The 23,533-nt window shown below is 43.5% G+C and overlaps 1 protein-coding gene across 1 annotated transcript in view; it reads left to right on the forward strand.

The window, feature by feature from the left end:
• PLXND1 (plexin D1) overlaps positions 1 to 23,533 on the forward strand; it is a 187,940-nt gene that overhangs the window by 157,217 nt on the left and 7,190 nt on the right. Inside the window, exons 26-33 of the mRNA XM_066612970.1 lie at positions 1,185 to 1,331; positions 4,579 to 4,735; positions 5,903 to 6,006; positions 7,431 to 7,494; positions 10,214 to 10,248; positions 11,221 to 11,325; positions 12,336 to 12,499; positions 21,315 to 21,462. Coding sequence (XP_066469067.1) covers positions 1,185 to 1,331; positions 4,579 to 4,735; positions 5,903 to 6,006; positions 7,431 to 7,494; positions 10,214 to 10,248; positions 11,221 to 11,325; positions 12,336 to 12,499; positions 21,315 to 21,462 — 924 coding nt within the window. The remainder of the gene's footprint in view (positions 1 to 1,184; positions 1,332 to 4,578; positions 4,736 to 5,902; positions 6,007 to 7,430; positions 7,495 to 10,213; positions 10,249 to 11,220; positions 11,326 to 12,335; positions 12,500 to 21,314; positions 21,463 to 23,533) is intronic.

Below are 23,533 nucleotides of genomic sequence, written 5' to 3' on the forward strand. Positions count from 1 at the left end.
GGACCTTGATAAAAAGGAATACTGGGCTAAAACTAACAAACATTCTGCAGACACATATGCAAAGCTCTGCAGTTCATTAACAAAAAATAATCATCGAAGGCATACATATAGAATTGGTGATAACTGACTTGGCAGTACAACCTGTGAAAGGGATCTTATAGTGTTGCAATGGATCACAAGCTGAACAGGAATCAGTAGTGTGATATAGCTGCAAAGAAGGCTAGTGGGATTTTTAGGTTGCCCCAGTAGAACCGTACCTTCCAAGTTCCAAGAAGCAGTGGTTCCACTTCACTTTGCACAGACCTCATCTAGTGTACTATGCCCAATTCTAGGTGCAATGATTGATACATTATTACAATGACAACATATTAATACAATTACTGCCCAATTCTAACCTGCCCTGGAACAGGCAGACTGACTGACCTGTGCTGTACCCTGTGCGGGTTAGGAGGTGGCTGGAGGTCAACTCAGGGTAAGGGAATATTTTCCCTCTTATTCTGAGTAAAGCCCCAATCACCCCTATGGGGCTATTCAGATCTGTGCCAGCAAAATTACCAGCACAAATTCAAGCAACCCAAGTAAGGTTGCTCAGGTGAGGGACAGGCATTAGGTTTGGTCTACGCTGCTGTGGCAGAACCCTCCCCTTTCCAGGCCCAATCCGACTTCTGCCATTCCCCACCCAAAAGCGCTCCCTCCACCTTCATCTCACCCTCCCACCACCTGGGCTGGCCTGCCTAGACCAGTGCAAACTTATGCTGTTGGGCTCTGGATCTGGCCTCCTCAACCTGGCGCAAGACTCTGTGGTGGCCCAGTCAACTCCTGAGTCAGCATGAATGTGCTTTATGACACATATGCAACCCTTGGGAGTCTGGATTGCACTCTTAAAGACATATAAATGATATGTTCTGGTCAAAGGCTATTGAGTAAGGATCCCAGCTCTTCATGAAGAGTTATAATCTGCCTTAACAGTTTAACTGAATAACTTCAGTTTTAAACTAAAATTGCTGTCTCTCCAGGATTTCAAGAGGACATTCAGGGCTTTAAATAGGGTGGCATTTATAACCCAAAATGGGCAGTGCTCCTTGGAGATGAAAATGATTCTGTAAATGTACACATGGTGTTGTGACAAATTGCCTTCATTGCTTCCTGATCAGAAAACCGTTTCCTGTTATTTTACCTACCAGGAAACAGTTGGAGAGCCTTTCTTCCTGCTGCTCTGTGCCATCAAGCAACAGATCAACAAAGGATCTATAGATGCCATCACTGGAAAAGCCAGGTATACTCTCAATGAAGAATGGTTGTTGAGGGAGAACATCGAAGCAAAGCCAAGGGTAAGAGACTCATAGTCTTCAATACAAAGGTTTCACTAATATCATAACGAGATTTGAGGCTTGAGTAATCCGTACCAGTTTTACAAATGGAAGCACTTTTTGGTAGGGGTGAAACACTGTGTCCTCTCTTTCTGATTCTTTGTCTTGCACCTTTAAGTTCTGAAGGTAATTAAGGAATGCAACCACAACTGAGATTGCTCATTTCCCTGATGAGCAGAAGTTGTTAGCAGAGGCAAGAGGGAGCCATAGAATATATAAATGACCCTGAATACACCACTTTTTGTCCAGTGGCTGGGCCATCATGTGATTAAATGAAGTTATTTTATTTGAAATTTTCCTAAATGAAGACAGTTTTATTTGCCCTTTTAAAAGCTAAACCATAGGTTTCCAAATACTCAGTCACAGAAGCTTCACATGCAGATGAATAGCTGGTTGCAAAAACTAAGCAAGGACAATATCTAACATGAAACTGAGCAGACAAGGAACATCCTGTGAGTTAGCATATGAGACCAACAAGTAGGTCCTGAAGTCAGACCAAAGGGTACGGGTAAATATTCTTGTTAATAAGTCATGAAGTTACTATTGTTGCCTAGGCAAAACACACAGGGAACTGGTATTCTCAGCATATGGGACTGTACATCAGCTATCTTGTGTTTCCAAAACAGCAATCAAAAAAACCTCAATTCATTTTATATGTAAAATTGCAGTGCTTGTGCTAGCATATAACAGTTTTGCAAAAGTACAGCTAGATATACATCTGATTTTAAAACATCTGGGCAGAAAGACCTGTGAGGCAGAGAATATATAGTCTATTGAGAATTCCATCTGATTGGCTCAGATCCAGGGTATGCTGAACCGAAAAAAAAAATGCCAGTATCGTTTGGTGTGTAACAATGAGTGAGTTAAAAAATGGAGTGTCTCATCTTTACAACTTCTGGCAAAGCACTAACTTTACTGCCAGTGAAAAAGGTTTGCTGGTTGTAAAGTTGAGTCCACGGTGTGAAGGCTTTTATACAGGGTGTTACAGGAATCGTGCTGAAAAGTGATGCTGTAAAATGCCTCTTGTGGGACTAACTCATACTAAGAATGCAGTCTGGAGGAATACGTTAACTTCAGCCCTGACAGTAAATGCAGCAGACAGACCTTTATGGAGTCCAAGCAAAATTCTGCTTTTGATTACAATAGCGTTAATCTGGAGGAGCTCTCCCAGAATCAGCGGGGTCACTCAGAAACTACAATGGTGTAAATGAGAACAGGTTTTTGGCACTATATCCTTCGTAGTCTGGCTGCATATTCTCATTACAAACAGATTTGTAATTTAGGAGATTAGCAACAGGGCCTTCAGTATTAACTTTCTCTTTGCAGAGATGAAAGCCCTAGAAGAATAAACTACGAAAGTGCTGCTGACTCTTTGTTTACAAGTAACTAGGATAAAATGATTGCACAGTTCCCAGGTGATAGTAGATGGAGTCCATTCAGAGATACCATCAATAGTCCCTTAAAGTGTGGGTAATTTGATTCCCTGTTTAAATAAAGTTATTCACACTTGAAAACCTTCATGAAGCTTAGAAACATGAGTAGTGCAATGAGGAGTTGTGCCAGTGTAGCTGCAAAATTCAAAGCATCCTCCCTACTGTACTGCCTTTTCTATTACAAATACATTATGACACACAATCAGACATCAGAGAAATCTGATGTTCAAAATACTTTTGTGAAAGCCTATAGATAAGACATTTCTATCCAGTGCTTTGTAAATATAGGAGCCGACTTGAACTAAGATACACTGATACACTAACGCAGTCTATTCTAACTGACCACAGCTATCTCATAGTCTCAAGCGGGGGTATTTCTCAATCTTATACCCTTCTTGGAGATGCCAAGGACTGCAAAGCATGTGATTTCCCATTGAGTTATAGCCCTCCCCCCCACAGTGGGGAGAACTTATTGCATTTTTATCTCACCCTTTCTCCAAAGAGCTCCAGGACATCATTTCAGAACTTCCACATCTGAATGCTTTTCCATTCAAAAAAAATTTGCACACAGAAAATTAGATGCAAGGAGAAAGACTCTGTACTAGTCTCCTGATATGCTAGTTTTCTCAGGGATTTTTTTCCCCCCTTCATGATGGAGCAGTCCAACACTTGCAGCCGGATGTGGGGCAAATACAGGTTTAATAACTCCTCTACTTCATTTGTGAGAATAGGCCCATGCCACAGCAGCAACAAAGTGCGCAGGGAGAGATACACAAGTTTTATTCCTTGCTCAGGTAACAGGTTCAGAAAATATTTTATCTTTTAAAATAGCAGCCACTTTATGCTGTGTGACTGTAACAACCCAGTCCTACCCTTCCCTACCTACCCCCGCTGGTGCAGTTGTGCCAAAAAGCTGCATGCTGTATCCAGTGAGAGGTCAAGGTAGATCAGATGCCTTCAGAAGGGAAAGGGGATTTGTAAGCCTCCTGCTCCACAGTGGGTCTCCTTGGACCTGTGCCTGCAAGATCAAGGAGAGAAGGGGGCAAGTAGGCTGCTGCTGGAAGGGATAGGATGTGCCATGACCGCTGGATCCACCCCCTCCTGCAGCCACCCTGCTCCCATTCCTCCCCCTCTCCACCCAGTTTTGCCACCTCCCTGCCACCCACCCCTCCTACCTCCCTGCTGGCTTTACCTGTTCTGGCAAGTAGCTAGCAATCCAGTGACGTGTAGGAAGGCTCCGGCCTTCCCAGCAGCACTGTGGCAGCAAGCTACTCTGCATGCTGCTGGAGAGTGGTTTACAGCTGATTTGCAGCAGTCAGCACTTGCAGAATGTACATTCCACCCATGGGGCAGCCAAATGGAATTGGGCTGTTGATCTTGTTTGGTTTATTGTTGCTATAAGCCAAAATATTTTTATTTTCCATTTTTACTGGTGCACTTTTTATAACAAAGTGTATCTATAGATGGAAATGATGGTTGTCTCTCTCATTCCCTACTTTGGGTGGTTCTTGTATTTCAGGCTTTAAGTTCACAAACAGGACAATTCAAGGAGAGCTTATACCACTCTCATCCCCTTATAGCTCTGTGAATAAAACAGATAGGGCTATAAATCAGCACTTTTCACCAGCATTAGAATTCATCTACTTTTTTTTTTTTTTTTAATACAGTGCACGTAGTGTGGTAATAAAATATCTTGAGCTCATGGCTCATTGCCTTTTGGGGTGTTGTAACTCCTGCAAGCCACCTGCCTCCTAAACAACTATTGTTCTCTGCAGAATCTTAATGTGTCTTTCCAAGGCTGTGGGATGGACTCCCTGAGCGTTCGGGTCATGGATACAGATACTCTCACCCAAGTTAAAGAGAAAATACTTGAAGCCTTTTGCAAGAATATTCCATATTCCCAGTGGCCAAGAGTAGAAGATGTCGACCTTGGTAAATATTTTTTTTCTTGTTCGGTGATGTCCTTGTTTTCAGGATGTGACATCCTAACCCTATAAAAGCATAATGTTCAAATATGGAAGAGTTGCACTCAGTATTTTACATTTGAGTGCCCCTTTGGGTACAAGCAGTGCTTCAGAACTGGATTTATGTCTTTAGATTTGTCTATCACTAAGACCAAGGTCTTCCAACCTTTGTTTCGTACCTGTCCTCTTCCTCAGGAATGAAAATTGACACTGGAGTGTGACAGGGAGAGATGAAATGATTTACTAGGTAGAACCAGCACCAGTGATTGAGTGACCCAGTATCTCCATACATCTCGGTGACAAACACTCTAGAGCGGAGCCCCAAGTGTGTCCACAGCATCTTGCTTTGCTGCAGCACATTTGTCTTGGAATTGTCTGCAGCTCAGAGCATCTAGCTGGCCTGAGGGACACATTCCGTAAAATGGCAACTGGGAGGAAAAGTGGCAGTTGCTAATAATTTCTCCAGAACTAAGAAAGAGGCTTCAGACAGCAAGAAAGGGAAGGGGTATTGCCTCCACGCATTAAGGCTAGGCACAGGAAAGAAAGAGTATCAAGTGAAGGTCAGGTTTCCTTCCTATGATCCCCCTCAAACCTGGTCCAGGATTGTGAGGAACTTCAAATTGCCTAAAGGTAATTTTAAGAAACAGTCCACAATAGAAGCAAAAAAGAACTACGTATGGATAGAAGGCAAGATGAGCTTTTGCAATTTCTTAAGTTGTGACCAAAACATACACTTGAAATCAGTTTATTAGTCAAGCAGAAGAAATTTGTTTTTTAAAAAATACAGATAATTGGAGATCAAGTAGCTTGCGTCTACTCTTCACACAGATTTCTTCTCTTTACAAACTGTAGCAGTGTGTGCACAATGGTAAAGGATGCACATAGTGAGAGGTGCACACACATCAGAATATAATAGAACGTTTGCATTTTTAGTTACTTGACAGAAGTGAAAAATTTCCCATCTCTGTATTTGAATTGTGTGGCACAATAGTGTGCCTGAATACTGCAGAGCTTGACACTGAAACACCTGTGCCCCTTGTCAGATGTGGCATCAAAAAAGAGAAGCCATTAACGTTCTTGCTAGCACATGCTGTGCTCAGGAAGGGCTTCCATTTACTTCATTTTCTTTATTTAGAATGGTTTGCTACAAGCACTGACAGCTACATCCTTCGGGACCTTGATGACACTTCCGTGATGGAGGATGGCAGGAAAAAACTGAACACGTTAGCACATTATAAGGTAAAAAGTGTGAATGCTCTAAGAACTTCCCTTCCTCTGGGCCTGCCTCCTCAGGGACACAGCACAATTCACTTTCCAGGCAGGATTAGCAAGAGGAAGGTTGCCATAACTCTGTGAGAGCTTCCGGGGAACAGACATCTGCCCTGGCGAGAAACTCGTTAATATTGCAACACATCGAGACTAATTAAACGCTCTTCATGCAAAACAAGTTATTGCTGGAGAAAAAAGCCTCTTATTCCCAGTGGCTGCCATCCATCCTAATTAAAATCATACGATTCCTATTTCTCGCTGACAGGGGTGTCAGAGTTCCTATTGGTCTCTTATGGGAGCATGGTTTGCCCACAAACGGTCCATTTTTTTTCTTTCTTTGAAGAAATAATTTCATTTGAAATGACAGTTAAGTTATTTAAGCCTGTATTCATAGTAATTTCATGGACTCATTGTAATTTCCTACAAATAATCATGGAACTGCTGCTACACTCGATGAACCTTGGAGAAGCAACTACACATGGGCTCACATGATTACGTCACGAACACCCAATCACATGACAGTTGGACCTCGATCTAAGATTGTTCCTCAGCAGTGTTTTGGGATGACTGCCCACAGAATACCACACATTGCAAAATGGTGTCAGAATGATAAATGCTTGTGGATTTTGCAGGAAGGATCGGCAAACGTGGTATTCGCTTCCTATCAACATCTGTTTCATGCAAAACCCATGAAGATGTTATTCTGACATTATGTTTTCCACAATTATTTTTATTGGAAGAATAAAGAAGCAACTTTCAGGGGTGTATCTTGACCAGGATTTTTCTCACCTTTTATTTGGTTTTCTTACACTATCTCGGTGCTAATCTTCACATATTTTCCATAGATATGCGAAAGTTCATGCTTTTTAAAAAAACTTTTGCTGCTGTAATATTTATTGCCCACTCTTCAGAGGATTCCCAGCTCACAATAAAATGTAAAATGTGTAATCGTAACATTATAAAACAGTAAATATGAGCGCATTAAGGGTACAATAGCAATGTAATCAACAACAAATAGAGATAAAATCAACACATTTCACTTGTGCTGGGAAAGATTTTTACCTGGTATTCCATCCCTGAAAATAAACTAACTTCCCATGCAATTATCAGAAGCAGCTTCTACAAAAAACTGCCACAATATGTGCACTCTAGAGTCTAGGGCAAACCTAGATATTGCAAGGGAAACATGGGAATCTAGAAATCTTCTAATGCTTATTGTGGGGGGGGGGGGAGAGGTTTGCAGGGAAGAATTGGTGGGCAGTAGGAGTGAGCTTAACCCTCCCTGTGCTCGCTAATTCTCAAATGCTGCCTGCCTCCCTTTTATGTGAGTCACAAAGGACAATGCTGCTCTTTGTTCTTAATGTACTCTTTCCTTGTGCTTCCTGCGTACATAGATCCCTGAAGGTGCCTCCCTAGCTATGAGTTTAACTGATAAGAAAGATACCACTTTAAGAAGAGGTAAGTTACTGTTCTTTTCTTTTGTCATAGATTTATGGTTTTTCAGGGGGGGGAGGTGTCCCAGAAGTGCAGAGTGCAACCAGGATTAACTCAAAAGGGCATTGCTCCTTATGCCTGGAATTCCCTGCCTGATCACCTGAAGGATGTTCCTTTTCTTATTTCCTTCAAATCCCTCCTTAAAACGTGAAGCCTTTGGCATTACTCTCTAGATTTACTCTGGCTTAATGCAAATTAATCTAAGTATATGTACTTGAAATAATCACCGATTGTTACCCATATTACCTGGCCCCATCCTGTCCCTTCCCCTGTTGTCTCATTTGTGTCCTTCAGAGACTTATCTTCCATTCTGTTGTAAAGTGCAACATGCATTGGTGGTGTTATATCAATAATGAATATCAGTATCTAAAACCAAGTTATTTGTGACACAGGTTGATGTCATTTTCCTAGTTTTGTTGTACAAAATACAGTCATGGAACCTGCATTTGCCCTGGATGAAAAAGGAATGATTTTTAGCAAGAAAGGAAGGAGCATAAGGGAAAAGCATTGCCAGGCTTCCACCATTACCCATGTGCTGGTCTTGTACCTTAGTTTGCAGCCTTCATGACCTTTTCCTGGGAGAGGTTTATCAGACCCAGTTCTTCCGAAAGTCCACCAAGCCTTCCAAAATCTGTTTTGGATACCCAGGCCTCAGTTTCTGTTTTGTAAACTCCTAATCCAGCCCAGTACAATCTGACCTGTGGAATTCAGTGGCATATCTAGTTGATTTCAAATCCTTCCTACAAAATTCATGCCAGAATAAACACTTTCGTCTCTAAAGCATAACACTCTTTTGAGGACATCTTCACAAGTGAGGCTTAAGCTATTTCTTCCCAACGTTGCATATACGTAACAGGGATCAAATGTGTAAACCTGTGGGTTGGGCAGAAATTGGTTAAATTCTGCATTTGCCAAAAGATTCATTCACATTACAAGTTTCCATTTTCTACTGTGGATGAGCAGTGATCAGACATTCACATAAATACCAGAAGAGAAGCCTAAAAGGTGATTTAAACTTTAATTTTGAAAATGCTCTTTGTCTTTCTGTTCAAGGTAAAGACACTCATAATACTATGAAAAATTCCTGTAGCTTGGAAGTAATCCACCCATTGTGATGTTACATTGTTTGTAACTAGGACTTAGCAAGACTCACATCTCTGTGACAATCGCCTGTAATTAAGCTTGTGTAATTTATGCCATTGAATTCCACCATTCATCTAAAAACTCTCAATGTCCTCCACAAAACTGAGCAGGATTGATGGCTAGACAAAGAGAAAGTCAGAGCAGAGACACTTAGTGCCCTGTTCACTGCTGAGTATGACATTCTTTGAATGGCAGCCATCTGCATGAGAGGGGGGAAAAATGGGTATGCAACCAGCAGCAAGCAGTTTTTGGCAGAGCTATCAGGGGGCCTTGGCCTGGAGCCATCCATAAATATAATATAGTTTTGGTCATCAGATTGGATGTTATGAGGTCATTGCCTTCACTGTTGCTAAACAGGCTTGTTTGTTGACCTTTGTGCTTGGATGGCTGTCGTTTTTTATTGTGGTGCATCAGCTGCCAACCCCCACCTACTTCAGACACTCAGCTGAATGACTTATTAGCTGGATTAAGTGATCTGCAAGTAGGTGGATCAAGTTTTCAGCAGTCATTTGTGACACCCTGACAGTGAAAGTTGACAAAGAGAATGCTTCAAACCTGATAGTACTGAAAGCAAACATTTCAAAGATCACAAAGAAAAAAATACTACGCCTCTGTTTATTTTTCTCTGAAAAACAAGGTCTCAAGAAAGAAAGGTGTGGCAGTTTAGAGGGGAAAGCAGAACCTGTTTCTTAATTGTTTAACCATAATGCACTCCTCTTGTAGTTGAGAAGTCCACCTTATCTGGTGTAAGGTAGATAATATGAGCAGCAGCCTTTGTCATTTCCATCTGTATTCAGTGATAACCCATTTTTGCCTGGTACAAGCAGCTGTCCTTAATAAACACATACAGTGTAAATGGAATTCACTGCATTTGATTGTTCACAGATTTCATCCACCCTTTGCTGTAAAACTCCATATGTTAAAAGAGTAAGTGTAGTTTGCCTGCCTAGTGGTAGTGGAGTAAACTGGGCTCTCTTTTTAAAATTCATTTTCCTCTTATTTTGCTGTGGCTGAAGGCTAAAGCAATTAATAAAAGATTATACTTGCATGTAGCAGTCCGTCCCCCCCAAAACATTCTTCCACTCTGACCTGAAATCCTTCTTCTTTTGAGTTACTTGGGTCTGATCCTCTTTAAAAGTATGTTCAAGCCATTTTTGAGCAGTTGACAAATGTTCAACAATGAAAGACAGCCAAGGCCAAATGTTAAGCATGTGTGTAGCTTAGCAATTGAAGCGTAAGGCTGAACACCAGTATCTCTTGCTTTTCCATTTTAGTTCATCCACTGAATTAAGTTCTCCGACCATAGTGCAAGGATTTCACTACCATACTCCCTGTAAATGTCTTCTGGGTTTGTTAATGTTTCCTTAGTTAATATTACTTGAGGTATGTGTGCAGGCAGTATATCATGTGTTTACTGCTGATTATCCTTAGCCCTAGAAATGCTGAAACTTTCCCTCTAAGTAAAGGCTTGCTGTGAAAAATAGCAAGCTAAGCTATTTTTGTTTCTTCATTTTCTCTCTTTATTTTTCTCTTCTTTCAGTGAAAGATTTGGACACTGAAAAATACTTTCATTTGGTAAGTATGCTATTCCAAGAGCTGTCCAGGTTAATGATTCTCTCCAGTTTGGGTGGGCCAAGTATATTTTCCTTAGGGGATCATTTCTTTCTCTCCCCTGTTTCCTCTCTAGAAAAGGCCTCTTTGGGAATTGGACCCACACACTAGGAAAGTGTGTGAGTGACATAGTACAGATAAATTAAGGGCAGTTCCATCAGTATGCACACACAAATCTCAATGGTTTCATGCAAAGCTTTGGAAATGATTGTTTAACCAGAATAGTTTGATGGGTGGGAGGCAGGTCTTGGCCCCATGAAATTTGCCAAGTGTGTTTGTTATGAAACAAGCCCCCATTTTCCTCCACTGCCTTACAGCAGTTTAGCAATGTACAATCAAAAGGCAATAGTGCTGCACATAGTTTATTGTCAAAGGCAAACGTAGGAATGCTTTCCATATGTACAGCACATGCAGACTGATGCATTTGTCAGCTGGCCAGCTTGTTGGCCTAGGATCAGACCCATTGAGGGGGGCAATTGAGACTCTTGTGGTTCCTGCATTGTTTGTGTAATAAGATAATAATTGAACACACGTTATGTTTGGCAGGGAAAAGGGGAGAACTTAATTTTCTGTCATAATCTTGTTCATAATCTTAAATATATTCCTAGAATATTTTACCTTTATGACAACTGCCACTTACCAGAAGGGAAAAGACCATTGTGTGTGGTGATGTTTCAGACAGCTGAACAGATTATAAACTAAGTGTAGAACAAAGTTCTTAATTCTTAAGGGGGAGGAAAATAAAGCAGCACAGCTGGCAAACAGTACAACTGAATTTTAATATTGTTTCAGAGTTCCTAATCTTACCGGTCTAATTTATAGCATGGGGTGTAACATTTCCCCCACTTTAAAAAAAAAAAAAGGTTTTTCTGGCAGCATATGTTTGAAAATGATCATTTTAACCATACATAATCCTGCCTTTTTGCTATTGCTCAGGTTCTTCCTACAGATGAACTGAATGAAAATAAGAAATCTCATCGACAGAGCCATAGAAAAAAAGTCCTTCCTGAAATCTACCTAACTAGATTGCTCTCCACAAAGGTAATCTTAGCATTCTGATTTTTTTGTTACATTTGGATTGTTTATCTGCTATCTCTGCAGTTGTGTTGTACTCTTTTAAGTTATGACTGTTTTAAAACTTATTTTTAATTTAATTTAGTTTAGTGAGCTGCCTTGAGCACTTTATATGCAGAAGGGCAGGATCCAAATGGTTTTAGAAGTAATAAATAAAGGTAGGAGACCTTATGAGTTGAACGGTGCCCAGTCTTCTAACAATACTGGCATGAATAAATCCAGCTTTTCCCCACCTGAGTGCCAGATTCCTGGTCAAAGCAACCATTTATTTATTTTGCTTTGTGAATTGCTATTGTTGAAAAATGGTTTATAAAAATTCTTGATGATGATGTATGTACTTGCATGTCATGAAACTCTGCTTCTTGGTTTTTTTGCGTAAATGGCATCAGAATCCTTTGGAAAATGTGTTAATGTATTTTAGTAACTTCACACTCATGGAGAAGAATGATGGTCATGGTAAAGGATCAAACATAGGCTCAGATATAGTGCCATAAGAGAGAGTCTGTTGCAGTGGTCCTGAAGAGTTCAGTCTAGATTGAGACTAGGTCCCATTTCCAGCATCAGTACGGCTCTTAACAGACTTGGATACAGAGCTTGGCTTTAAACCAGTCTGCAATTCCAGTGCTTTCTGATTCATTATTGGAGGAGAGATCAGAAGAATTGCCAGGGGTCTGTAGTTTTTCCCACTGTTTACCACACAGAACAATCACAGATGTGCTCTTGGACATCAGAAAAGGAGAATCTCAATGCCAAAAGAGATTAACTGAAAACTAAAAGTAATTATAGCACACTGCAGAAAATTAACCCTTCCCCTTATTCTAGACTCTATTTTGCTTTTCCTTTCAAGTATTTTGCAGCAAGATTTCTTCAATTTAATTTGAACAAAAAGGTGTATCATTAAAATAATATCTTTGTAATATCTTCATCACCATAGCTGCTGCTTTCTTACACCTGTGCTGAATGTTCTTTTTTTTCAGGGCACGCTGCAAAAATTCCTGGATGACCTATTCAAAGCCATTCTGAGTATTAGAGAGGAGAGGCCACCTGTGGCTATCAAATATTTTTTTGATTTCCTGGAAGAGCAAGCAGAGAAACGGGGAATTTCTGATCCAGATACGTTGCACATTTGGAAAACCAACAGGTTGAAAAAAGACTTTCCATTATTTTTCTCTCCCACAAAATGCAGTTAAAATGATTCAAAATTATCACAGACTACATTATTATTCATTAAAATTGTTAATAAGGGTAGTCAGCCAGGGCTGGAATGCTCAGAGATCCAGAACCAAAAATATAGGGGGGGGGGGGGCAGAATAGGGGAATTCTTCAAGGGAAGAATAAATGTTATTGGTTTTAGTGTATTAGATCTGAGGTGAAAGGTCAGCAGATGGTGGGGGCATTTGGGGGAGAACAAACAACAAAAAAGGAGAATTGTACTGTAATTCCAAGACTAAGTACCCTTGACTAAGTCATGTTGATTTCAGTGGTGGTTTCTCAAGAGAGAGCAGAGACAGAAAAGGAATGGGGGAAAAATGGCAAGGGAGCAGGAAATTGCCTCAGGACTCCTCAGCAGTAGAAAGTATATGCTCCTCAGAGAATACAGAAGAGATGCCTTTCAACTTGTCACAGGGGACACAACCATTCCAGCTTCAATTTCAAAAAATAAATCAAAACTGAGTGTCAGCAAGTTTTCTACAAATGCAGGCTACCTCAGATTTATGCATGAATGCACTCAGTTCTAATAGATGCCTTCTCTTTTAGGACATCTGTGCATAGGCTTTTTAAAGTTGAGAATTCGAACACATTGTTTATAGATTACCTGGTTCTATTTAGTAATGATCAGTAAGAGTCTACCTTCCCCCCTCCCCATGTCTATTAGTTGACAATGTGTCCTGGGAAGGTAGATATTCACAGTATAGCTTACCAGGGGCAGATGTGTCCGTGTCCTTTGGCACCTGTGGCAGCAGCACTGGCCGAAAAGCTAAAAGAGTAATGAACCACAACAGCCTCTGTGGGTGAAGCAAGACATGTTCACAGATGTTCCTGCTGCTGTTCTCTGTACTGTAGCAGTTCCATTCTTTGTCATTTTCAGGGTTGGCATCCTTGCCAACACTGAAATAACTTCCAGCAGATAAAAATCTCTGCTATTAGATAAACAGAAAGGTTAAAATCCAGAGAGAAAGTTGGAAGGTCAAACCATGAAGTTCATGCACAAAGAATATTCCCACTTGGCCAATCCCATCAATCCAGGGGACTGCAGTTGTTTACTAGTTTAAAAAGATACAGGTAAGAAAGTAAGGAGATGTGTTCCAAAACTTCATTATGGTGATATTCCAAGGAAACTACATGAATGGTCCAAAGAAAAAACACTGTTTTATAAGGTATAAGTCAAGGGAACATGTTGCCACAAGTCTCGCCTGTTTCCATACTAGAATCAGTACTGGGCAGTTACACACATTCTGAAAACTCACTTGCACCTCCGTTTAAAAAGACTTCCCTGTCATTGCAAGGAAAAATAAAATGTGGTGCCATATGGATAGCTACATATCTGTTTGAAAAATCAAAGCTAGCTTTTAGATAATCTGCTGAAGCACTTACTGTAATCATAGAGAAGCAAACAACGCACAGAACATGTTGATTTGTAGAATAATATTGGCTCAATGAATTTTCATCCAAAATTAGATAAAAGGCAAAATCCCAAGGCAAATGCAGACTGCAGGCCTTGAAACCTCTGTAGCTATTGATTGTAAAGCTTTCACTTCACTATATTAAAACCAGACTTCCTTAGCCTTTGGCTCGGCTGATGACATACTATAGAATGTTTTGAAGTTTCCGTCTGCTAAGAAGGTAACTGGCTATATACTCATACTATGCCTAAGGACCAGATGGAGGTGCTGCTGTGAAGGGGTACAGAGAGGACATCAGATTGCACTGTCACAATGGCAGTCAGTTGATGACCTGGGAGCTTCCTCCAAGGAGCTCAGAATGCTGTACAACCTGGATCTTCCAAGTCAAAGTCCAACTCCAGAAATACTATGCCATCCTGGCTCTCACTACATCATCTTAGCTCTCCCAGTCCTAACTAAATGCTGCCAGCCAGGCACAGCAGCACCAGCATGGGCTCTGCTGCATCCTGCAGGCAGCCAGACACCATGCAGGCAGAGAGGAAAGAAAAAATATTTTGCTTACCCATCTCCCTTCCCACATGGTCCCCAGTGGTTCTACAAACAAAAACAACATCTGTGATTTTTTTTTTGTGGGCTTCAATTTGTCCTACTTACTGTTTAGTCATTTCTATGGTACAGTCAGTTCTCTCTATATGCAAATTTGTTATCCATGAATTTGCTTATCTTCTAGGGGTAGAATTGCCACCTACCTAAGAACATAAGAACAGCCCCACTGGATCAGGCCATAGGCCCATCTAGTCCAGCTTCCTGTATCTCACAGCGGCCCACCAAATGCCCCAGGGAGCACACCAGATAACAAGAGACCTCATCCTGGTGCTCTCCCCTACATCTGGCATTCTGACTTAACCCATTCCTAAAATCAGGAGGTTGCGCATACACATCATGGCTTGTACCCCATAATGGATTTTTCCTCCAGAAACTCGTCCAATCCCCTTTTAAAGGCGTCTAGGCTAGACGCCAGCACCACATCCTGTGGCAAGGAGTTCCACAGACCGACCACGCGCTGAGTAAAGAAATATTTTCTTTTGTCTGTCCTAACCCGCCCAACACTCAATTTTAGTGGATGTCCCCTGGTTCTGGTATTATGTGAGAGTGTAAAGAGCATCTCCCTATCCACTCTGTCCATCCCCTGCATAATTTTGTATGTCTCAATCATGTCCCCCCTCAAGCGTCTCTTTTCTAGGCTGAAGAGGCCCAAACGCCGTAGCCTTTCCTCATAAGGAAGGTGCCCCAGCCCCGTAATCATCTTAGTCGCTCTCTTTTGCACCTTTTCCATTTCCACTATGTCTTTTTTGAGATGCGGCGACCAGAACTGGACACAATACTCCAGGTGTGGCCTTACCATCGATTTGTACAACGGCATTATAATACTAACCGTTTTGTTCTCAATACCCTTCCTAATGATCCCAAGCATAGAATTGGCCTTCTTCACTGCCACCGCACATTGGGTCGACACTTTCATCGACCTGTCCACCACCACCCCAAGATCTCTCTCCTGATCTGTCACAGACAGCTCAGAACCCATCAGCCTATATCTAAAGTTTTGATTTTTTGCCCCAATGTGCATGACTTTACACTTACTGACATTGAAGCGCATCTGCCATTTTGCTGCCCATTCTGCCAGTCTGGAGAGATCCTTCTGGAGCTCCTCACAATCACTTCTGGTCTTTACCACTCGGAAAAGTTTGGTGTCATCTGCAAACTTAGCCACTTCACTGCTCAACCCTGTCTCCAGGTCATTTATGAAGAGGTTGAAAAGCACCGGTCCCAGGACAGATCCTTGGGGCACACTGCTTTTCACCTCTCTCCATTGTGAAAATTGCCCATTGACACCCACTCTCTGCTTCCTGGCCTCCAACCAGTTCTCAATCCATGAGAGGACCTGTCCTCTAATTCCCTGACTGTGGAGTTTTTTCAGTAGCCTTTGGTGAGGGACCATGTCAAACGCCTTCTGAAAGTCCAGATATATAATGTCCACGGGTTCTCCCGCATCCACATGCCTGTTGACCTTTTCAAAGAATTCTATAAGGTTCGTGAGGCAAGACTTACCCTTACAGAAGCCATGCTGACTCTCCCTCAGCAAGGCCTGTTCGTCTATGTGTTTTGAGATCCTATCTTTGATGAGGCATTCCATCATCTTACCCGGTATGGATGTTAGGCTGACCGGCCTATAGTTTCCCGGGTCCCCCCTCTTTCCCTTTTTAAAAATAGGCGTGACATTTGCTATCCTCCAATCTTCTGGCACTGTGGCCGTTTTGAGGGACAAGTTGCATACCTTAGTCAAGAGATCTGCAACTTCATTCTTCAATTCCTTAATAACCCTTGGGTGGATGCCATCAGGGCCCGGTGACTTATTGATCTTTAATTTATCAATGAGGTCTGAAACATCTTCTCTTTTAACCTCTATCTGACTTAACTCCTCGGTTAGGAGGGGCCGTTCGGGCAGCGGTATCTGCCTGAGGTCTTCTGCCGTGAAGACAGATGCAAAGAACTCATTTAATTTCTCTGCCATCTCTAAGTCTCCTTTTATCTCCCCTTTCCCTCCCTCACCATCCAGAGGGCCAACCGCTTCTCTGGCGGGTTTCCTGCTTCTAACATATTTGAAGAAGCTTTTATTATTCCCCTTAATGTTGCTGGCCATGCGTTCCTCATAGTCTCGCTTGGCCTCCCCTATCACCTTCTTACATTTCTTTTGCCACAGTTTATGTTCCTTTTTATTCTCTTCATTAGGGCAAGACTTCCATTTACGGAAGGAAGCTTCCTTGCCCTTCACAGCCTCTCTAACTTGGCTGGTTAGCCATGCGGGCACTCTCCTGGATTTAGTGGAACCCTTCTTTCTTTGCGGTATACACCTCTGCTGGGCCTCTATTACTGTTGTTTTAAGCAGCCTCCATGCACTCTGGAGAGACTGGACTCTTTTTACCCTCCCTTTCAACCTCCTTCTAACCAGCCTCCTCATTTGAGGGAAGTCCGCCCATCGGAAGTCAAGGGTTTTTGTTAGAGATTTGCCTGGTATTCTTCCCCCAGCATGCACGTCAAAACGGATCGCAGCATGATCACTGTTCCCCAATGGCTCAGTAACTTTTACATCTCTAACCAGGTCCTGCGTACCGCACAAAATTAAATCCAGAGTCACCTGTCCTCTGGTGGGCTCCGTGACTAGCTGATCTAAGCCACAGTCATTTAGCACGTCAAGAAATCTGGTTTCCTTATCGTGACCAGAACACAAATTGACCCAGTCAATATGAGGATAATTGAAGTCCCCCATGATTACAACCCTGTCCTTCCTTGTCACCTCCCTGATCTGTTTCCTCATTTCAAGGTCCCCATCAGATTTCTGGTCTGGAGGACGATAGCACGCCCCCAGTATTACATCGCTGCACAAGCCGGGTAATTTAACCCACAGAGATTCTATGGTGGAGTCGGACCCACCTTCAATCTCTACTTTGCTGGATTCTATCCCTTCCTTAACATAAAGGGCCACCCCACCTCCAACACGCCCCTGCCTGTCCCTCCTGTAGAGTTTATAGCCTGGGATTGCGGTATCCCACTGATTCTCCGCATTCCACCAGGTTTCCGTTATGCCCACTATGTCAATATTTTCCCTTGTCACCAGACATTCCAGTTCTCCCACCTTTGCTCGTAGACTTCGGGCATTCGCATAAAAGCATTTATACACGGAATGCCCCAGGATGGGCTGCTTATTCGCTCCTTTGTCCCCGCATCCTCTCATTGTGCCAAACCGTCTATCACATCCCATCACCCTACCTTTCCCAATTTCTTCTCCTACCCTGCCTTTGTCTTGTTGTTCTCTAACCTCCCCATCCTCATCCCATAGGGATGAGGAGTCCCGAACCGGATGCCCCTCGGCTCCTGTCGGCCTTCCCCCAGGGATCAGTTTAAAAGCTGCTCTGCCACCTTTTTAATGTTATGCACCAGCAGTCTGGTTCCATTCTGGTTCAAATGGAGCCCGTCCCTCTTGTACAGGCCCCGCTTGTCCCAAAACGTTCCCCAGTGCCTAACGAATCTAAACCCCTCCTCCCTACACCACCGTCTCATCCACGCATTGAGACCCCTGATCTCCGCCTGCCTAGCTGGCCCTGCGCGTGGAACAGGTAGCACTTCAGAGAACGCTACCTTTGAGGTCCTGGCTTTCAGCTTCCTGCCTAAAAGCCTAAATTTGGCCTCCAGGACCTCCCAGCTACACTTGCCCACATCGTTGGTGCCGACATGCACCACAGCCGCTACCTCTCCCCCAGCACTGTCTACTAGCCTGTCTAGACGAGAAGTGATGTCCGCAACCTTCGCACCAGGCAGGCAAGTCACCATGCGGTCCTCACATCCGTCGCAAACCCCCCTCTCTATGTTTCTAATAATCGAATCCCCCACTACAAGAAGCCCCCGACCCCCCTCCCGCCGAGGAGTATCCCGAGTGCGCTCGGATACGGGCCCATCCCCTGGAGAAGGGATCCCCCCTAGGGGATTGTTTCCCTCCTCTCCAGGATGACGTCCTCCAGCCCCGAGACTTCCCACCCGGGCAGCCGAGGAGCTGCACGCCTGAGGTTGGGACGAAGCCTGATCGTCCCCAGAAGTCTCCCCACGGTCCTCCTCTGGCTGCCTGCGCTTCTCCAGGTCGGCCACCAAGGCTTCAAGGGAGCGGACGCGTTCCCTGAGAGCCTGGAGCTCCTTGCATCGAGGACACACCCATGACTTATGCCCCAGAGGCATATAATCATACATGTGGCACTCAATGCAGAACACTGGCTAGCCCCCACCCTGCTGCTGGCTGTCTGACTGCATAGCTTTTTTGTTGTTGTTGTTTTATTTAGGGGTCCTTTTAAAAACTGTACACTGGATAGCAGCCCTTTTCTCTAGGGAAGAGGAAGGGCAGTGTATGGGGCCCTGGCCTCCTCGCCCTGCTGCTGAACTCGCCCAGATGCTAAACTCTTGTGCCTTACCTGGCACTTAGTTCCCGAGGCACTGGGTTCCCAGAGGCCACACGCGTCTGCAGAGAGCCTCATGCAATGGCCTGCCTAGCTTTATACTCCTGGCTGGCTCCTCCTCCCTCCTTCCTTCCTGATTGAAAGGGGGCTGGCCTTCCCAGGTGAGTTTACAAAAGCTCAGGAAGGCAAATGGCTGCTGATGGGCGTGACCTACTCTGCAGGCTCCTGAATGGACTGCTTGGATTAGCCTAATGGGGCTCTTAATGGGTTGGGAATTGGCCCTTCCTAGGTCCTTTCCCTCCTAGTTCTGTTCTCTTAGGCTGGACTGTTTTTGTAACCTCAAGCTAGTTTTTATTTGGGTTTGTTTAATTATTTATTGCTCTCTAGATCCTGTGTCCCAATTTACTGACCTGTTTAGGTTATGTTCTAACTTAGATTAGGTTTAACCTGGGTTAAGTATAGGTTTAATTTAAACAAGTAGAAAAACCTGCTTTCCACTTTATCCTCCTCCCTTCCTTCGATTAAGTGCTACCTTAGGTGCAGCTAACTTTCAACTTTGATTTAAATGCCTGACCCTTGGGCTCTTACTCATGAGTAGGACTCTGCTCCTGCTCGGAGTAGCCCTATGTACCTCCCTTAGGTGCTAACTTTCAATTTTGATTTAAGGTTGCTTTAAAGGTAAGGTTAAGGTTAGAAGACAGGGAGTTAGAAAGACAAAGCATTAGAATGAGTACACTTACCTCCTCCTCCTGCTCCTCCTCCTCTCCTTCTCCAAAACTCAGAGGTCTCCTTGCCTTCTCCTCGCCCAGATGCTAAACTCTTGTGCCATACCTGGCACTTAGTTCCCGAGGCACTTGGTTCCCAGAGGCCACACGCGTCTGCAGAGAGATAACCTCTTGTTATCTGCAGCTCTGTTCTCATTATCTGCTAATACTTTGCTGGTGCACTCAGGGTAGGGTGAGGCATGCAGGGAGAAGAGAAATTGTGGGAAGAGAAGAGACAGTTGCCACCCCTTGAGCAGAAGGCAGTGCCAGGACCGTGCAGGGGGAGGGGAAGAGACGCCTATACTGAATATGGCCATCAGGGAAGGGAGTTGTGTTAATTATGTCCAGCCAATTATACTCCTCAGTTTTTAGAAAGTTGTCTCAACTGGGTCAATTTCCACATCAAATGGGCATTGGTATTGGTCTGTGGAGAATTGTCAGGCACATTTGTGTCTGCTTCCAGACTTGCCCCACCATCTTGGGCACCATTTCAGGAACTCCAACTGAACCTTTACAACCCTGACAATTATGAGAGGTCTCTGGAAGGCTACCTGAGGACTGCTCTGGAGCTGGGGAAAGCCCAGGGAAGGAGCAAAGAGTCAGGTAGAAGAGGACGACAGGTGAAGCAACTCGCTCACTACTGCTGAACTCTGAGGCCTCATTGTTGAGCCAGCAACCTTCAACAAGTTGAGGGATAGCCAGCATGGAGGAGGAAGCATCAGATGTTGGAGATGTTGATAAGCCCTCACTATCACCAAGCCCCATAGACTTCAAGATAAGATTCAGGTTCATAAAGTTCAGAGAGTGTATGGTGAAGTGGGTCCCCTGGAACCTCACCCTATTGTTCCCATAGGCTCAAAGATTCATGATTTGCTAATTGGGTATCCACTAGGTTTTCCATGGACCTAATCCTAGCAGAAAACTGTTGGAGGAAATTAAAATAGTTTCCTCTTTGGTGATGGGGGAAGCAGAGTACCTTAAGCAGCAGAACCTCCCTCATCCAGCTGACTGCTAATCAATAAAAAGAAAAAGAAGCAATGGCTTGTTAAAGTTGCAAAAGAAGTTTGCTTACAGTTCCATCGAATGTATATTTACAGCATCTGATTAGGATCAGAGGTTCAGCTAACACTCAGATAGCAAGGCCCTGGAGCTGCCTCGCCCTGCATGCCTTATGCTCAAGATGGCATGGGCATCAGAGCCCTGGTGTGTGCATCTTAACAGCTCACTGATCAGGGGACAAGAGAATGTGCTCAAAGGAGAAGGGAAGGATAAAGGGTTAGGGCCACACCCGACAAGGATCACAGAGAGAACAGGTAGAAAGGTCAGAATCACTGGGCCATAGTTTGACCCCTTCTGAACAGCATCCTGCCCCCTCTGGGCAGCAGAAGGAGTTGCACCAACTCCAACAATGAGAACTGACTATTCTTTTTTGCTTTTCTAACTTGCCTTTTTAACTTTATGTATTGTGACCCCCCCCCCCGAGTTCTTTGTTATTTCTCTCACACTAATAGAGACGTGGCAGAATAATAACCACTGTATCTTATCTATTTGTATTTCCTCTGCAGCCTACCTCTGAGGTTTTGGGTCAACATTCTGAAGAACCCTCAGTTTGTCTTTGACATTGACAAAACCGACCACATAGATGCCTGCCTGTCTGTAATAGCCCAGGCCTTTATTGATGCCTGCTCCATCTCTGATCTACAGTTGGGCAAGGTACAAAATTGCCAGTGAGGAAAATGTTTTCATTTGCTGTCCTACACAAATATTTCCTGTTGTCTGGAAATTGATATCAACTTTGCTGAACAAGGGAAATTAATTTGCAGTTGTATGCAAACAAAAAATTAGAAGCAAAGATGGAAACTGTAATGATATGTAAGCCAGTATATATAGTTGTTTCCATTTAATTGGTATTATGTATTAACCATGCCAGATATGCTATCAGTGCAGTGTTGCTGATGTCACAGATCACTAATAAATGTTCCCACTCACATTGTTCAAATGAATGAGCATTGTTTTGCCAGATTCCCAGTCCAAGCTCTGCCTGGAGAATTATGCCCACTTTAAGCAAATTAGCTCCCCTTCTTTCCCCCAACAAATGACCCTGGTTCTGCCCTGCAGTCCTGCTGGACCCCACCTCCAGGGTAGCTCGCCTGTTCAACCTACAGATGTCCTCTCTCCTGCCAGCAGCCTCCCACCACTACCGCAGACCCTGGGTCATCAGCAGGTCTTGGGCACAGCAGCCACACTTCAAACTCCAGTGTCTCCAGCAGTCCGTTAGTCAAAGTCAGTCAGAGTATCCAGGGCAAAGTCCAAAGTCAATAAGCCAAGTCACAGCCCAAGGTCAGATTCCAGGTAAGTCAGTCAAATCAGTCAGAGTATCCAAGTCAAAGTCAATAAGCCAAGTCACAGTCTGAGATCAGTCTCCAATCCAATCCACAACTCCTCCCTGCCTCAGATGCTCCTTATATCCCTGAGGGCCCTATTGCCTTCAAGTGGCTGCAGCTGTGCAGCACACTCTGCTGGATGCCCAGGCCTTACCCTTAAAGGGGCCACTGCTGACACCACATCTACCTCCTCACCAGATCTTCAGTGATTCCAATACAAGCATACAAATATTTTATAGAGAAAAGTTTTTGCCAGAAAACAATTCTGCAGAGGTGGGGGGGGGGTTTCATTCCGAGAAACCCTGTGGGTGCCAAAATCTGCTGATGTTTTAATCTGCATATTTTGGGGCCACCTGGAATCCTCGGATTTTAGGGCCACCTGGACCTTCCCAACCCAGCTGTGCTCCAGTCAGGTCCAGAGGCCCTTCTCAGGCCGAAAACCACAACTTCTGGTTATCTTCAGCCAAGAAGAATCATATCAATTCTACTTCCTTTGGCTTACATAGTTGGAAGGGTAGGGAGTGTATTTTGCAGCCTCCTCTTCTTGTTCCACTAGCTGTGGGCTCAGTTGCAGTGGAGTCCAGGAGGCTTCCTGACCACAGGAACTCTGATTCTGGCTTATGGAATGGCTTCATTCCATAACTTGAGTGTTACAAGCATTAATTATATGGAATGTCTTCTTGGCATAGTTCCACCTTTTAGCTAGAAGACTATCAAATTTTGTATGCTTTCATTATTATTCTCAGGGCGGTGCTTTGAGTCTCCCATTTTGAATAAATCTCTTTCTTGTTAAGTTACATTGTGTTTTGCCTTTGGGTATTCAGGAGTTTGCATTCACCTTCCTACTGCTTTACTGCTTGGCTCATGCTCTAAAAAAGAGATTATTGTTCAGTTAAGCAACTAGTAGCTCATGAAATCCAGGCTGGACTTTACTAGAGTTCCAGCCATTTAGAGGTTCTTCCCACTTCTTGTTCTCAGGCCTCCATGTGTGACCTGTGTAATAAATAATCATCCTAGTGGTGACAGCACAGATTTAGGCTATGCAGGTTCACTCACAACAGCAATTCTTGTGTGGTCATATAGGAAACTCTTTGGGCCCAATCCTATTCAATTTTTCAGAGCCAATGCAGCCCCAGCTTAAGAGAACAAATGCTCCTTTAAATTGAGGGTGATGCCATGCACATTCCATTGACCCAGTTGTTTCAGTGCTGAAAAGTTGGATAGGATTGGGCCCTTTGTCATAGAAGGCATTCAGCATGGAACACTGGACACAGCATGGTGTCATATGCACCAAGTACAGCTAGGAACTTGCTGAAATTTCCATCTGTAGGCCAGGTAAGGAAAGGAAGATTTAAAGTACAATTATAGCTAAATATCAGTGATATAGATATTGATCCTTA

This window comes from Tiliqua scincoides, chromosome 2 (genome assembly GCF_035046505.1).
Source record: "Tiliqua scincoides isolate rTilSci1 chromosome 2, rTilSci1.hap2, whole genome shotgun sequence".
Classification (NCBI taxonomy): domain Eukaryota; kingdom Metazoa; phylum Chordata; class Lepidosauria; order Squamata; family Scincidae; genus Tiliqua; species Tiliqua scincoides.